Genomic DNA, 16602 nt, shown 5'->3' with positions numbered 1-16602 from the left:
CAGAGGTGGAGCAATGTGGAAGAACACGTTGTAAACAGGACTCGAAACAAGTTGGAGCCCACGCCAAGATTTGTGGAGTCGACCAGTCGATATGGGGGTTATGCAATTGAAGCCATGGAAACCCGAGAACCACAGGACTAGTGGCTTCTGGGATGACCAAAAAGGTAAGGGATTCAGAATGCAGAACTCCTATTTGGAGAGTCACTGGAGAAGTCTGATGCGTAATGGTACCTCCTGGAATACGGCTACCATCAACCGCAGAGAGAAAGATGGTCACTGGAATTTTCACTAGTGGAATGGCTAGTTCAGCAGCTAATTTGGCAGACATGAAATTCCCAGCTGCTCCTGAATCCAGCAGGGCTGAAATGTATTGGGAGTCTTGAGCGTGTTTCAGGGTGACTGGGATAATACAGTCCTTGCCTTGTGGGGAGCGAAGGGCCACTCCTAGGCTCACCTCCTCATAGTCAGCTAGGGGGGTATGTTTACCCGGTTTGCGAGGACAATAATGTAGCAGATGTCCGGAACTGGCACAGTATAAGCAAAGTTTCTCTCTAACTCGCCGTTGTCGCTCGGTGGGTGAAAGACGTGCTTTGCCTAGTTGCATGGGTCCTTCAGGGAAAGGAGACAATGCGCAGACCCGTTGAATAGGGAGGAACTTGGGGTGTTTCAGCCTCCTCTTTTCTAGAGCTCTCTCTCTGAACCGAATATCAACCCGATTGCAGATGGTAATCAATTGGTCTAGCGTTGTAGGTAAATCCCGAGATGCTAATACATCTTTAATGTGGTCAGACAGGCCCTGCCAGAAGACCGCAACAAGAGCATCGTTATTCCAAGACAGCTCAGAGGAAAGTGTTTGAAATTGAACGGCATACTGGCCCACGGTCTGCTGTCCTTGCCGAAGCCGCAGAATATCTAAAGCGGCTGACGCTGTTCTTCCAGGCTCGTCGAATATTCTGCGGAAGGTAGACAGGAAGCTATCAATATCAGATAAAATTGGGTCAGATTTTTCCCAGAGCGGAGATGCCCATGCCAGAGCTTGCCCTGATAGTAGCGAAACAATATAAGCAGTTTTGGTACGTGCAGTAGGGAAATTCCCGGGTTGTAATTCAAAGTGTATGCTACACTGGCTGAGAAACCCGCGGCAATTCTTCGGATCGCCATTGTATTTAGCTGGCGTGGGAAGATGGAGTCCGGATGAAGTGGGTAGTGAAGCAGGTATTACTGGCTCAGGCGGAGTATGGGATGGTTGACTGCGGAATAACTGCAAGGTATCCATACGTGTAGAAACATCCTGCAGCAATCTCAAAATTTGCCCCTGGTTAGTTTCTTGTCTCTTAATGCGTCCAGCTAATATTTGGACAGAGTCCTCCCTCGGGGTATGTTCCCCTGGCGGATCCATTAGGCCAGAACAAACTGTCACGGTCGTCTGAATTTCTTGATCCGATTCGGGACCCTTGGGACTAGCTGGAGCAGGAGTGAAACAGAACTTAGCAGCCTGGGTGAACTTCTTGCTCATGTTCTTGCTGATTGTAGAATATAGCAGGGGAATTAGCAGTCTGGAAATGTAGACAGGAACAGTGCACTAGTAATGGAGACAGGAACACTGCACTTGTAATGCAGTCAGGATTACTGCACTTGTAATGCAGTCAGGAACACTGCACTTAGGAATGCAGACAGGAACACTGGAGCCAAGAACTATCCTCTGGAGAGAAGTGTGGCTAAGATCCCGATTTGTGACAGGCTGTATTTACTATTACTTCGCTTGAGCATATTTTTCCACTTATTGCGAATAAATCTTTGTGCTTTGGAAACACAAATCGAGGTTCGACAATCGTTATTGGTTAGCGACAAAACGCACATAACAATATATATATATATATATATTTATTACACACACACAGAGCGCAGCTAACAGTACTGCATCCACTATTTTTACTGGTCTGACTGGAAGTGCCGCCCACTTCCTGTTTCCTCACCTGACCACCAGGGGCCGTGCTGCACGGTAGCCATAGCAACGCAGCAGGGAAGACGGAGCGAAAGCGTTCCTATATACTAACAAAGTTTGGTCCTCATGGGCTTCTTATCACAATCAACCTTTGCTCCAATTCTAACAGGAACCGGGCCTGGAATAGGACTACCAGATTACACTATTCCTTCCCATTTGACGCATGAACTTCCTTCTCTCCCCAACATTCAATTCCAATTCTCTCTTCGCTCCTGTGACTGGATCATTATTAAATAACTTTTGGTGTGAATTTATTTAAAGCAAATAGCGCAGGCAGCTTATTCATATAAATTGCCAATGCACTTATTTTTAATATTGTGTATGTTTTAATATAGGGAAATCGTTATTTCTGAGACCAGGGTAGAAAATGTGTTTTTTTCTGTTTAGCCTTCCTAGAGGAAATGCATTATATCTGATACAATGAGCCTTTGTTTACCAAGTCTTTGGTGTATTGTAATGGGGGGGAAGTGGCTTTTTTTTGTTGTTCTGTGGGAATGCGTATTCGGCGACTGTCTGAAGTATTCATGTTAGTCAGACCTTTTGACTTGCTAGTGGGTCTCCTGCCTCTTAAATAAGATCCATGAAATCACAGCAAGGTTTTAAGAATGTCATAGCTAAGTGTAAATATTAGTAGTGGCTTTGCAATGCATGTAAATCAATGTTTTGGTAAACGGGGTTACATCCTAATTCTAAAAATAGCCTGTCAGAACTCTATAAAAGATGAGTTGTGTGAGCATGTAATGTATCATTCTGATGTTCCATCTGACCTGACCACTGATACCTTAAATCAGTGGAACTGTCCTTGTCACGACACTTGAGCAATAAACATCACTCTGCTTCAAGATCTGCTTGACAACTTCTTCAATATTGCTGTAATCATGTGACCTGCCGATTAGACCCCAAAATCTAATCCGTTCTCTGGCAGATTCTGAGGTTTGGACCCAAGCTTTTCCAGTACCACCGCTCTGCCGCTACCCTGCAGCTCTGGTCAGTGTGATAGGCCAGGGGGGGAATCCATCCACAGCAACCGTGATCTATAGTGAGAGGTCAGGAGTACCAGCCTGGGTACACCAGCAACGAGGTACACTAGCAGCGTCAGTTACCCAGAAGGAAAGCGGTTCTGTGTGCCATAGAAGGAGCTCAGTAGTGGCAGCATTGTAAGCCCCTACTGCGGCAAGAGGGCGCATTTGGGAAAACGAAAGGGAACGGTGGCAAAGTAAGTCCAGCCGGTTCCCAGCAACAACAGACAGGGTGGCATAGGCGGTCCATCCTGTCACAGCTCCCTCCTATATTCCTGTACTATACCCCTTCTTCTCCACTGTATTATACCCTCCCCCTCTGTTTGAAATGTTATAAACAACATCTTTATTGTACTAGATTAATACACAGTTAACTTCGTATTGTAAAAGCACTGTATTGTACACCCTGTATTTATATTTGCGCATAAAATACCACTAATGTACCTTTCAAGAATTTATGTAACACTTTCAATATAAGATGTTATTAATAAAACGTATCTTAAAAAAGAAAAGAAGTTGGCCATCTTAATATCAATTGGGTATTTTTTAATTTTCTGTGTGATTTATCCTTTTAACTGAAACAAGTGTAAAGGTCAAATATTTTGAACAAACTTTGCACCCCTTTATGTAAAATATTTGTTTTGATCTTAACTGTGCACTTTTGCACCCACCGGGGCTTACATCATACTGGGAGAGGAAACTCAAAAGGATGTGGCAAACCAGAAGTTCTGGGGTTACTTTAAGCTGTTTACAGCATATACAACAAATAACCTCAACTACATTGTAATGTGTAAATGTGTTGATGTTTCATTTGGCATAAAACAGTTGTCAATTTTATTGCTACATTATAAATTGCATAGTCTTTTCTCACAAAAATGGAACGCTTCTTATTGAACCAAGACATTTTTTGTATGCTGTTTTTTCTTACCTTTATTTTAACCAAGAACTATACCTAAATTTCAACCTCTCACCAGCAGGATCCTCATCTTGTATGTATATCTGTTTTGTGTGTTTTGAATCATTGTATATACGTATTGCTTTACCAAAAATATTGAGAAGGTGTGGAATTGAGGCCAGCAACCTCAGAGTTTTAAGGTCTGTATTGTAGTCATCAGAGGCTTGGGAACTGCATATGACTGCCATAAATTAGAGATCTGCATTGTGTAACACCTGGAGATTGGGGGTTCTGAATTTTGTAGCTACCAGAGATTGGGGTCTGCAGTGTATAGTGGTCACCAAGCATGGTCTACTTTGGAAACCGATCACTAGAATACTGACTATATTGTATAGTGTTCACTAGAATCATCATCATTTATTTATTTATACAATCTAAATCCCCTGAGAAAGAGAGAGACTAAGGGCAATTTTAATAGCAGCCAATTAACCTACCAGTATGTTTTTGGAGTGTGGGAGGAAAACGAAGCACCCGAAGGAAACCCACGCAAACACGAGGAGAACATAGAAACTCCACACAGATAAGGCCATGGTCGGGAATCGAACTCATGACCCCAGTGCTGTGAGGCAGAAGTGCTAAACACTAGGCCACTATTTGTTTGTAAGATGTTTTAACATTGCAGTGTCACAGAAAAGTTAACAGTACCATTTATGGGCCACTGGTGCACATAGCTTTGCAAAACTGAGACTTTATTTTGCAGAGGGTACATAGACAAAGCAGAAGAGTCTATTTTCCTGCAGCAAAAACACTTGAATATTGCACTAGCTCTGAACAATTCTAGGTACAATTACAAAAGAAAACCTTCAAGCACGCAAACATGTTAAATGAACAGTATTTTAGTAAAAAAACAAAACTGGTTAATGAAAGGGGTGGTTCTATAGTGGTAGCAGCCTGAACTTTGGTGTCCCATTTACAATGTGTCTCTTCAGACACTTTCACCTCACCGTAAGTGTAGGCAGACTTCTCGTTTGTAGTGGTGTCTGCAAAACTGAAAAATGTCCATGGTCGGGAATCGAAATCATGACCCTAGTGCTGTGCGGCAGTAATGCTAATCACTAAGCCACCGTGCTGTCCACAAGAATGCTCTTTGTATTGAATTTTTGTAACTGGAATGCTATATTGGTTACTTGAATGCTATTCTAGTGAAGAAGGTAAGTCTGGTATGGACACAATGCAATGTGGTTGTGGAGTGTGGGATACTAATTAATGCGGGTGGGGCCATTAATTTGACGTTGGAGCTATTTAATTTAATATTGGTGGCTATTTGGGTCATGGTGGAGCTAATTAAAGGTGGGATGATGAGTGTATTAATTTAACACTCGGGTAGTTTGGTGACTGCTAATTGATGGTAGGGCTGAGTTGGGGGAGAATGTCGGCTACTTAATAAAAGTGAATACGAATAATCCAATTATGCATATTTATTAAATGTGAATACTATTAATTTGATATTGAGGGGAGTGCTATTTATTAAATATAAGGAGGGAATTCAATTGGCCGCATTACTTGAAAAAGTAATGCGGCATGCTCACTATTACTGTTACGGTAATAGTGCGTGTAAATACCGTTATTACGGTAGTTTTAACGCCGGCTTTTTTGCTTCGAGCAGAAAGCCGGGTTAATATTACTGTAATAACAGTAATAGTTTTTACACAGCGATACTTCGGGGGAATTGAATTCCCCTCTAAATGTTATTAATTTCATGTTGGGGTTGGTTGTAGGGAGGGAGTCCTAATTATTAAATGTGGGTGCTATTGATTCAATGTCAGTGTCAGATTTAATGTCAGTGTTTTTGTGGGAGGTCTAGAATGTACACTCTTTTCATGTCCCTATCCTTTTTCCAAACACGGTCCAACATTCTAGGATCCAATCAGCAACTGGGCTTAAGACAGCCGCAGGGGGTAGTGAGTTGCTGGTAGGAGAAAGCATGACTGCCATTTGTCCTAGTGGGACTGTCCCACTCAGTCAGGACTTTGCAGCGACCGTCAGGAGCTATGTCTTGTTTCAATCGGCTCTGCTCGTGAAGAGGGAGCTGCATACACCTAACCGTAGTGTTCGCAGCATTGTCAGTGTATTTTAAGGGGGTGGTAAGCAGGGTTGCCAACTCTGAAATGAAAAACTAGCAGCCGCTTAGTGAAAAACAAGCTCAACCAATCTTAAAAAGCCCCAAAAAAGCCCAACTTACAGGGGACAGGGGTGTTGTAGTGAAAACTAAAGTAAAATACACACATTTCCTTATTAAACATAATTACACCACAGCATCGCCCCCGCCAAATAAAACAGGGTAGATCAACGACATACATGGACTGAGTAATACCACACAGCCCCATGATATGACAGTATAAGATAGTGCTCTGAGAAGCAGTCATCTGACATGAGCAGCTTACAGAATGGGAGGGGGGTGGTATATAGAGGGGTCATTCCAGGTTACCTGCTATAAGTGATCCTACACAGTGGTCATTTCAGCAGATAGTTGCAGATCCGCATCTCACACCACTATGAGCAAGGTACAAGGAACATCTTCTTCACGAGTCGCTGACTGACAGCACTGCAGCCAATCAAAATCCACCTTAGTATGAGGGCCAGCCCATCTCTTCTCACATGACTTTCAGCCAATAGGGGCCGGCGGGTGTTTTTGTGATCGACACACGAAGTGCTGCTACCTGGCTCACAGTGCCACTGCTAAATTTGCCATGTGTTTATACTACAAGTGTATGTGATTTATTCCACATCCTCCTCTGATTCCGCCCACCCACCAACAAAGCGCCGCTTCATTGGAAGAATTTACTGCACAACCCACCCACAAAAAAAAATAATTGAATTCACCAATCAGAAAATGGAAACAGACAAAAAAAAAAAAAAAAGATTATGCAGCCTGAGGACGTGGAGAACATGTCCATGCCCAAAAGCAAGTTACCCGCAGCAGTAAAAAAAAAACCTGCAGCTTGTTATAAGCGGAATTGGCAACTATGGTGGTAAGGGGTTAGAGAGCAGCCTAGAACTGTGTAAAGCAATAGCCTCACCACTTACATGCTGCAGTAAACATACCTTGCCCCAGTTGTTGCCTCTATTTTGCAGATTTACATTTTGTTTTGTCTATTATTAGTTTACTCAAGACTAGTAATAACATAGGGCCAGTGGCAGGCTGGGCTGGGGGGCATTTGCCCTCTGGACCAGTCCCCATAGTGGGCTACCTTGGGCTAGGTCACCTACATTTTTTTCCTCTAAAATGTTCCTAATAGGCTGCTGAGTCGAGTCTTGCCCCCGGACTAAAATTTGCCAGCCCTCCCCTGTATAGGTCCTGATGCACTGCTGACTTAAGAGTAATCACACCTTTTAAAATGTAAAAGTTAGAAGCTGCTTACCATTACTTCTAGATTTAAACTATTTGGAAGCAATAAGTGTTTACTGCAGGGTTATCCAATTGGTAGCCTCCACTTTTCAAGATAGCTCCAAAGGCTCTACTGTATGACATCATTGTTTTTGTAATATTGTTCAGACTCCACAAATAGGATACATCATATAAATGCAGCCTTTACATGTAAACTCTTGACCAGGAGGTAAATGTATTAAAGTGCAGATTTTGCAAGTCGCCGATATTCAGCGACTTTGCAGGGGAAATTTAAAACGGCAGTGGCTTTAAAGGAAAGTTTTGCCTTTTAAGCCATTGCTGTTTTAAATTCCCCCTGCAAAGTCGCTGAATATCGGCGACTTGCAAAATCTGCACTTTAATACTGTTACCCCAAGGACTGCAATAGTTTTCTCAATCAAGCCTATGTGCTACAATGCATCTCTTTTAGTGACAAACATTGTACTCCACTCATGCAGTAATACAATAGCATGGTTAGTAAAGTTTGTGGCTGCTATTATGTCACTGAAGAACTCCATGGGGTATATTTACTAAACTGCAGGTGTGAAAAAGTAGAGATGTTGCCTATAGCAACCAATCAGATTCTAGCTGTCATTTTGTAGAATGTACTAAATAAATGGTAATTAGAATACGATTGCTTGCTATAGGCAACATCTCCACTTTTTCAAACATGCCGTTTAGTAAATCTAGCCCCATGAGAGAAGTCTTGCCATGCCATTATACCCTGCCCTACCCCCAGGCGTTAAACCTGAAGAGGAACTTGCAGCTATGATTCAGCCATCTTGAATGTTTAGAGAGAAGCAGCAGCTCACCAGGGCTACCACATTAATGCAGCTGTGCAGTAGGTAGTTTCTAATTTAAATATGCAAGCAGCAGATACAGTGTCTGTTATTACTGGTCTTCTAGGTAAGAAACATATTTTCCTTCCCATTTCTACAGCTCCCAATAATCTCTTAAAGTCTAATTAAGAACCCACTGGGATTTAATTTGCATTAAAAAACATAAATAACAAACCATTGTTAACTAGCATTTTTACTTATGTGAATGGATAGAATGGAGAAAGAAATGTGTGAAAATCCACTGCAAATGCATTGCTCTCAAACAGTAATATGCTGATTTTGGAAACAATTGGATCCATTGTCAAACACATTTCCATGGATTGTGTTAGTATGAAAAGCACTAATAAACATATGTATTCTAACAACAATGGGTATGAGGCCTAAAGAAAGACATACTGTGCCAATTAAGTACTATCTTTGATGGACAGACCTGGAAATAAAGAAATTGCATTTTTGTACTAATAAACAGGAACTTTTCAATGTTCCAGCTCTGTTGTTACATTTGTTTTTCTGTTTTTACACTTTTTTTTTTTTTTTTAAACATATTTTATTAGGGAGATTTTTCAAAACAGTGTAAAGGTTAAGTTACATTGATTAAACAACAAATACATTGCGAATGAGAAAAACAATGTGAACTTTGTCAATAAAAGCAAAAACCGAGAAAGGGAAAGAAGAGAGAGAGAACAGGGGGGAGGGAAGGAAAAGGGAAAGGAAAAAATGTTAGTATGGTGAGAGGGGGAAGGAGAAGGGGCACCTGACTTGGCATCTAAATGTATTACAGGTACATACCATATATTGAACATCTTCTGACGCTATGTACATTAGTCTCCATTCTAATCAGGCCTTGGCTGTTCTGCACCATAGGAGGCGAGCCAAGGATCCCAAATCGCACAAAATTTATTGGGACGGTCATTGAGAATGCTTGTAATGTGTTCACAACTATAGGTCTGCCAAATTCTGTTGATAATTTCAGACAGCGATGGGGATTCTGGGTGTTTCCAATTTTCTGCTATTGCGCATTTAGCTGCATTGAGTATATGGCCTATAAGCGCCATTGTATATTTGTTAACGTCCGGTATAGGCCTATGTTCTGTTTTTACACTTTACTGTTATGAAAGGGATAATTCTACATTAAGATTTTTTACACATAAACATACCCATAGTTCTATAAATGTATGCATATAAAGAGTTACTGAAAGCATCACAAGCAGCACACGGTATATAAAATATATCAACAAAGTGCTAAAAAAAAAGTGAGCTTAGTTTTTAGCTATATTTTTTTAAAATTACAAAAACACCAAACAATTATACAATGAATTCCAACAACTGCTGTTTAGTTTGCTTTTATAAAGAAAAACAAAAAACTGCACTTAGCATTCACACCAACAATGAGTTGAGCTCTGAATATGGCGAGCACCTCCTAATTTTGAGTCCCTGCATTTCTTTTCCCTTGAGGTGCTATTTTCTCTTTTTGAAACATTTTCGAATTACTATATTATGTCAGATTTTTTTTTTCATAATAATGACAGTAAATAATTATTTTTCAAGTTTAGAAACTTTGCTCATAAGTCTTGCTCAAATTTTTTGGAAGCCAAAGATCTATACAGAGAGAAACATAGATTAAACCAGGACAGCTACCATGGACACATATCCAGACTAGAACTAATGAATAGATTACAATGCTGCATTGGCATGTATAAGCCAATGTGTACATTGTTGTGCAGGGCGTGTATACATTGCCATGCTGGGTGTGTGTCCACCCCGGCAGTGAGTCAGTAGGAGGAGGGCCGTCCATTACTCCTCCCTCAGCACCGGTGTGTGTTTGTGTGTGTGCTTGGGTGACTGCAGCTAGACTGAGCTATATCATGTCGGTGTGCTCGGACCCAGGCTTCTCCAGCGAGGAGGTGCTCAATCTCCGCTTCCCTCTGCACCGAGCCTGCCGGGATGGTGATCTCAGTTGTCTCCGGTCCCTGCTCCAGGGCCCGCCCGGAAACACCGCGCTGCAGCTCGGCAAGGAGGACTCCTGCTACGGCTGGACTCCCATACACTGGGCCGCACACTTCGGAAAGGTGACCATGAGGGGAAGGGGCTGTGGGGCCGGGTACACAAAGCGGGACCATCACTGAGGAGATGGAAAGTGGGAGGAGATGGCGCCATTTTCTCCGGCTCCTTCCTAAACTGTAGGAAAGGCGGGATGAGGAGCAGATGGAGCTGAGACAAAGGAAAGGGGGATGGCCGGGGAGGGGTATGCTAATTATAGAGGCAGGGGTGAGGGATGCTCAGAGGGAGGAGGAAGATGTGATGAGAGGAGATTGCTGCCAGAGTCTCCATTTGCAGAAATAGAGCAATATTGATGTGTTCAGTATCTTGTACATGTTTGTTCAGTAGGATCATATCCTGACAACGTTTATAGCTAACATGTATTTCAATGATAGGATACACAACTGACATGTAGGTCTGTCTCTGAACTGGTTTGGAGAATAGACTATTGTTCTCAATGGGGCACCCTGTACTGGGCTTGGTTACCTGAACAATATTTTATGTGCTGCAAGAAGCATACATGTATTCTTTATATAGTGGTTACATATTATTATTACACACTTTACAGAGAGTTGTTTTTTTTAGTCCTTTATATCACCCCTGCCCTATTATCACAGGAACACACACTTTAGGGTTAAATTTGTTTGGTGAAAATTAACCTGCTGTTATGTTTTTGGATTGTGGGAGGAAACCAGAGCACCCAGAGGAAACCCACATTAAAACATGGTTCACATACAAATGCTGCACACTTGTTTAGACTCCTTTTTCGCACGTATAGTACTTTAATTTACTCTGTGTCTATACTCTGTAACTCATTTTATTTAACTTTATTATATGCCAACAAAGTATGCTGTGACATTGTTAGTCTTTGCAAGACTTGATGAGGTGCAGCTGGAAAAAAACCACTTGGCTACTTTTAATTAATGATTTTTTCCATATATTATTTTTTTGTTAAGAAGAAATATTATAGTTTTCAATTCTTATTCTGAGCAATATGACATTGATATCAGTTAACATGTCCTTCGTGGTTTGGGATACTCCACGTCACGGCCGGACTGGGACTAAAAATCAGCCCTGGTATTTAAAGTACACAGGCCCACCTCAGTCCCAGTAGGAAAGAAACTATGTGTCGCAGTGGCGGCGCCAAAATGGGCGTGACCACATTGTGTTGTGGGTGTGACCAACATGGGGCATTGATACATACATTATTATAAAACATTACATTTATGAGACAGTCACCCAAATTCAGGACTGCCCCACCAGATTCAGGACAGTTGGCAGACTGTCCTGCTCTCTCCTACCTGTCTTGGTAACTTTCACCACTTGTAGCAGCTGGTTTCTTTAGCTCAGTTCTTTCTTGTCTTGATCCTGGAATATTGGATGCCCTATTTTGAAAAAAAATGGGTACATGAGATTTAGAAAACTCCAACCAGCCCCTGTGTTAAAACAATAGCACTCACGTTTTATAATTAGGCCTCCCTCCAGTCCCCACAATAATAATATTCACATTTAATAAATAGACATATTCCCCTCCAACCAGCCCCAACATTAAATTAAATAGCATTAAAGTTTAATAGATATAGCCATTTTCCACAACCATCCATGGAAATAATTCATATTCACATTTAATAAATAGCCCTCCTCCCCAAAATCAGCCCCATATTCAATTGATAGCCCTAAGCCACCCCAGCATTAAATTAAAGGTTCCGTCCCCTCACTTTAAATATTTAGCCCCCACATACACTAAAATAAATAGCCTACCTCCCACACTATATTAAGATCTTCCCTTTCCTCACATATTATATTAAAAAAACTGCGTGCACACTATATGAATATGGGCCCGCACACTCTATGAACACGGGGCCACACACGCACACTCTATGAACACGGGGCCACACACGCACACTCTATGAACACGGGGCCACACACGCACACTCTATGAACACGGGGCCACACACGCACACTATGGCCACATGGGGCCACACACTGTATCCACACACACACTAAGTAAAATGGTTCCACGCTACCTTACCTAGTGTATTGTGATGGGGTGCGTCCCAATCCCCAAGAATAATAAATGGTAGATAAAAGCTTTCCCAGGCGCAGAAGTAAATTGCTGAAATGTTGCATAAAATTAACTTTGAACCAGTGCACTGGATTTGTTGAAACTAATCCGCATAAGCATATAAACACAATTCAATTGGAAGTGTGTGTTCATCCACAATGTAGTATAAACCAAGAGAGTTGCTCCATTAAATAATAAAATACAGCAAACAATCTCTAAATTGATTAGTGAAATGGATTAAACTCAGACTAGTACACTTTGAAAAAGTCATACAATGCTGTGAATGTCCGATATCCATAATCTCCAATAATCCATAATTATTATATCCATAATAATCTTTTATCTACACACACACTGTAGAAACATACAGAAATATGTCAAGCGCTGGGAAGACCTGTATTTTTCACCCTCTTCGAAAATGTGATATAATGATGAGATCAAACAAGATACTTTATCAAGATTTATTTAAACAACATAGTTTAGCTGAAAGGCTTGATAGCTAAAAAAGTAGAGTCATACAGGTAGTAGGTTAATAAAAAGATAGAAAACACAATAGCACCACCATAACTAACATCTAAAATAGCTGGTGGAAATAGGTTCTATATATAAACATGCCCGGGCACAAAAATCTCTGACTTCTTTTAAGCGATTTAGTCCATGCATAGAAAAATTTAATCAATCCTACAATGCCCCTAATGATCCAAAGCAAGACACATAAAAACTAAAAATAAATAATAAAAATTAAAAAATTCCGATAAAAATATGCATGCATAAAAACACAAAATAGAAATGGACAATGGATGAAATCCTTCACATATGATGGCTACTCTGTTGTAAGTAACGAAATTAGAATCTCTCCAGAGGAGGAATAATGAGTCCCATAACTTTTTGCAGATAGTGAATAGTGGCAAACTATATATAGTAAAATGAAGATATTGTCACCTTCTCCTTCAGCTCAAATAAATGCCGTGAAATGTCCTTTACTTGACATACTATAGGGTGCATCCAAAATTAGCAAAGTAAAGCTGGTCACATATGCCTTACCGAATCCTGGATCCTCCGGAGAAGTAGTGGAAGTGCGGCTGTTCCGACTGAAGTAGTCTGTAGACACACATACACTATAGACACACAGACATACACTATAACACTTACCTTGTTACCTCCTTCCTGCGCGCTGCTCGGCGGACGGAGAGTCAGTGACAGCCGCCTATGCAAGTAATCACATGGGACGGCACCTGTCACGTGATGCCGCCCATGTGATTACTTGCATAGGCGGCTGTCACTGACTCTCCGTCCGAGCAGGGTGCTGCTCGGCGGGCATGTTGCGGACCGGCCCATCTGACCATCGGCCCTTCTGGCATTTGCCAGATGACCAGTCCGTCCCTGCTCCACGTTGTTTCTTCTCGTGGAAGCATGTAATTATATTATTGGAGATGTATTCAGGCTTTCATCTGAGTTGATGGCGTTCATAATTTTTCACAGTTGGAGTGTCTGGTGCAGCTGGTTGGAGCAGGGTGTTCTGTTAATGCCAGTACAACACGGTTTGCTCAGACTCCGGCACACATTGCTGCGTTCGGAGGACACCCACACTGCCTGATATGGCTGATTCAAGCAGGTGCCCATGTAAATAAACAGGTAAGAAAATATTATATTCACAGATTTTCAAACCAGTCCATCAGCTACATGGGATATACTGGCGAACTAGCAGTGGCCACAAATTGCTTTTTCTTTTTATGTTGTCTGTTTATTAAATACCAAATGGTGTTATGGCAGCTATCCTCTGTGTAATCAGATTATTAATTTGACTTGTTCGCATAAGGTGAGCAATGAGTCTGCAATAACACTTCATTAACTTATATTTTGAAACCAACTGATTTAGAGTCACCAGTCTATCACTTGTTTATAGAGTCCAAACTTTTAAATGATTGTTATTTTGACATATGACTTATATTTTTGCGATTATATGGTATGTTATCACTTACATGAAAAAGGAAACAATTTTTAACATGTGCAGGGATGGGATGTTAACAAAGGATGTGCATTAGCATCTGCTGGGCCTGCTTGAAGTGAAAAATGATGCATGTAGTAGTAGTTGTTTCCTAAAGGAATACTTATCCATGAGCAAAAGTAGCGATAAAAACATACCACCATGGAAGATGGTCCAAAATATAGTATGAGAGTGGCACAAAGCTTTAAGTCTAGCTTATTATGCTGTTCTGTTATCACAGCATTGTGTTCACAACTGAATACTCCATATGGTTTTTCGGGAGGTATTTACATTTTTTTATTGCTTTGCAAGGACTTGGCTGTCATTGCCACTTAGCACTACAATGATCAGTATATTGCCCTAGTCCCTTGTTCCAGAGATACATTTGCTTTAGCTAGCATTATGTGCCAATGTGAAAAACTTGTCTTTAACACACTTGTTTGTTTTGACTTTTAGGACTACGTAGGTGAGACGACTGTGCATAAAGCAGCAAGGGCTGGTAGTATGGACTGCCTTAAGGCCCTTGTGTCCAATGGAGCGCAAATAAAGTATGTGCCACTTTTGTTTTTCTATTTTAATGCTTTCTCATATTGCTTAAGTAGATGAAACTCTACACATAAACATTTTATAACCGTAACAAGTGAGTAAACTCACTTATGTTGTCTACATAGCCTCTATGACCTATTGTCATTACACACATTGCTGACAACACTCAATGCATGATGCTTCTGACCATAACTTTAAGACACACATACAAATTCACATTTCTCAAGCAGATTTCATTAAGTTACTGTATTATTAATGGCCTGCTTGTATTATTATTATAATGTCTTTATTTACATTCTGTTTAACCATTTTTGTCTTGAAGGTTTACAAATATCCTTTTAACTGTTTCCAAACAAACAAATGGAACAAGTATCTTCACTTACAAGTCATAAGTGACTGTTTGCAAGTTAAACTTGCAACTATATATATATACTCCGAAGCATTTTTTTCTTTCATCTTAATGCTGCAAACAACACAAAGAAAATATAAACATAATGTCAGTCCTGGTCTTTCCTTTGTCACATTTTAGACAAGGGAATAGGATTGCTTTATTGCGCACAGCTCTGGTTATCAGAAAATAGATAGATTTCAGATAGGTGTTTTACTTTCTGTTGATTTGAGTGATTTTATGTGCTATACTTCAAAAACATTTTCTTTTTACAACGTTAAGGTTCATGACAGCTTTGTGGCTTATAAATGTCACGTCACTAAATAAACACATTTAGTAAAATTAGTATTCTGCGAGTTTAATAACGGTACATTTTTTTTTCTTGGCAGACAGAAGTACAGTTTTTTTTAACCCACCATTAACATAATTTTTTTACTGGTTTTAGAAACAACAATATAATACATAAATTGTGACTCTAACTAAGGCCGTGAGAACTTGTTTATACAATAGGACATAAAAGCTATAAGCAAACAAGTCACTTGTTTTTAAAAGATAAAATTCCATACATGTATGCAAACTCAATATATCTATAATTTTATTCGTATTCAGCACAGTGACATCATAGAAAGGGTGCATATTAGCATTTTATTGTCATATTGTCGCGCAGGGCTGGCATACTCAATCAGAAGATTGACATGTGGAATCCTCATCTATTTATTTAGCGCTTCTAATTCCGTAGCGCTGTACAGAGATCTTACTCACATCAGTCCCTGCCTCATTGGAGCTTACAGTCTAAATTCCCTAATATACACACACATAGAAAGGGGTTATAATCTCTTTCATCTTACCATTCTCACACTCTAATCGTCTTGATGAGGATGGTTAACAAATTGTGATCTATACCAGGAATGCCAAATATTATGATATTTGCAGAGAGCCTCTCTACTTTCGTACATGAATCTTTCATGTTTCCAAACATTTCCGAAAACAAACCAGTCTGAAACATCTGGTGGTTCAGGTGCCATCCATCTTCTTGCTATGATAACTTTAGCAAATGAGATTAAATTGAATATATATTTAAACACTATCTTATTAAAGTATATCTCTAATGTGCGACCAAAGAAACAAACTCGTCAACACAAACTAGGGGGAACCTCTAGTGTTGATGAAATACATCGCCACACTGCCCTCCAAAAGGTCTGCACCACAGAAGACTCCCAAATCATGTGCCAAAAGGTATTTGGGGCAATGGGAATTATTAAGACGTCCCAATTTATGTAATTTAGTAGGAGTAAAATATACTATATGTAAAATCTAAAAATGTATCTGTTGGAATCTTAAGCAGAAGGTGTGTTCTCTACTACTAGTCATAATACCCCAATCCCCCCAGA

At 40.5% G+C, this 16602-nt stretch overlaps 1 protein-coding gene across 1 annotated transcript in view; it reads left to right on the top strand.

Moving 5' to 3' along the window:
• The first annotated feature begins 9974 nt into the window (after nucleotides 1-9974).
• Nucleotides 9975-16602, top strand: part of ANKRD10 (ankyrin repeat domain 10) — a 28142-nt gene continuing 21514 nt past the window's right edge. Inside the window, exons 1-3 of the mRNA XM_075200018.1 lie at nucleotides 9975-10254; nucleotides 13773-13925; nucleotides 14734-14825. Coding sequence (XP_075056119.1) covers nucleotides 10051-10254; nucleotides 13773-13925; nucleotides 14734-14825 — 449 coding nt within the window. The 5' untranslated portion in view covers nucleotides 9975-10050. The remainder of the gene's footprint in view (nucleotides 10255-13772; nucleotides 13926-14733; nucleotides 14826-16602) is intronic.

Source organism: Mixophyes fleayi, chromosome 2 (genome assembly GCF_038048845.1).
Source record: "Mixophyes fleayi isolate aMixFle1 chromosome 2, aMixFle1.hap1, whole genome shotgun sequence".
NCBI classification, from domain to species: domain Eukaryota; kingdom Metazoa; phylum Chordata; class Amphibia; order Anura; family Limnodynastidae; genus Mixophyes; species Mixophyes fleayi.
This window is presented reverse-complemented; position numbering and strand designations above follow the sequence as displayed.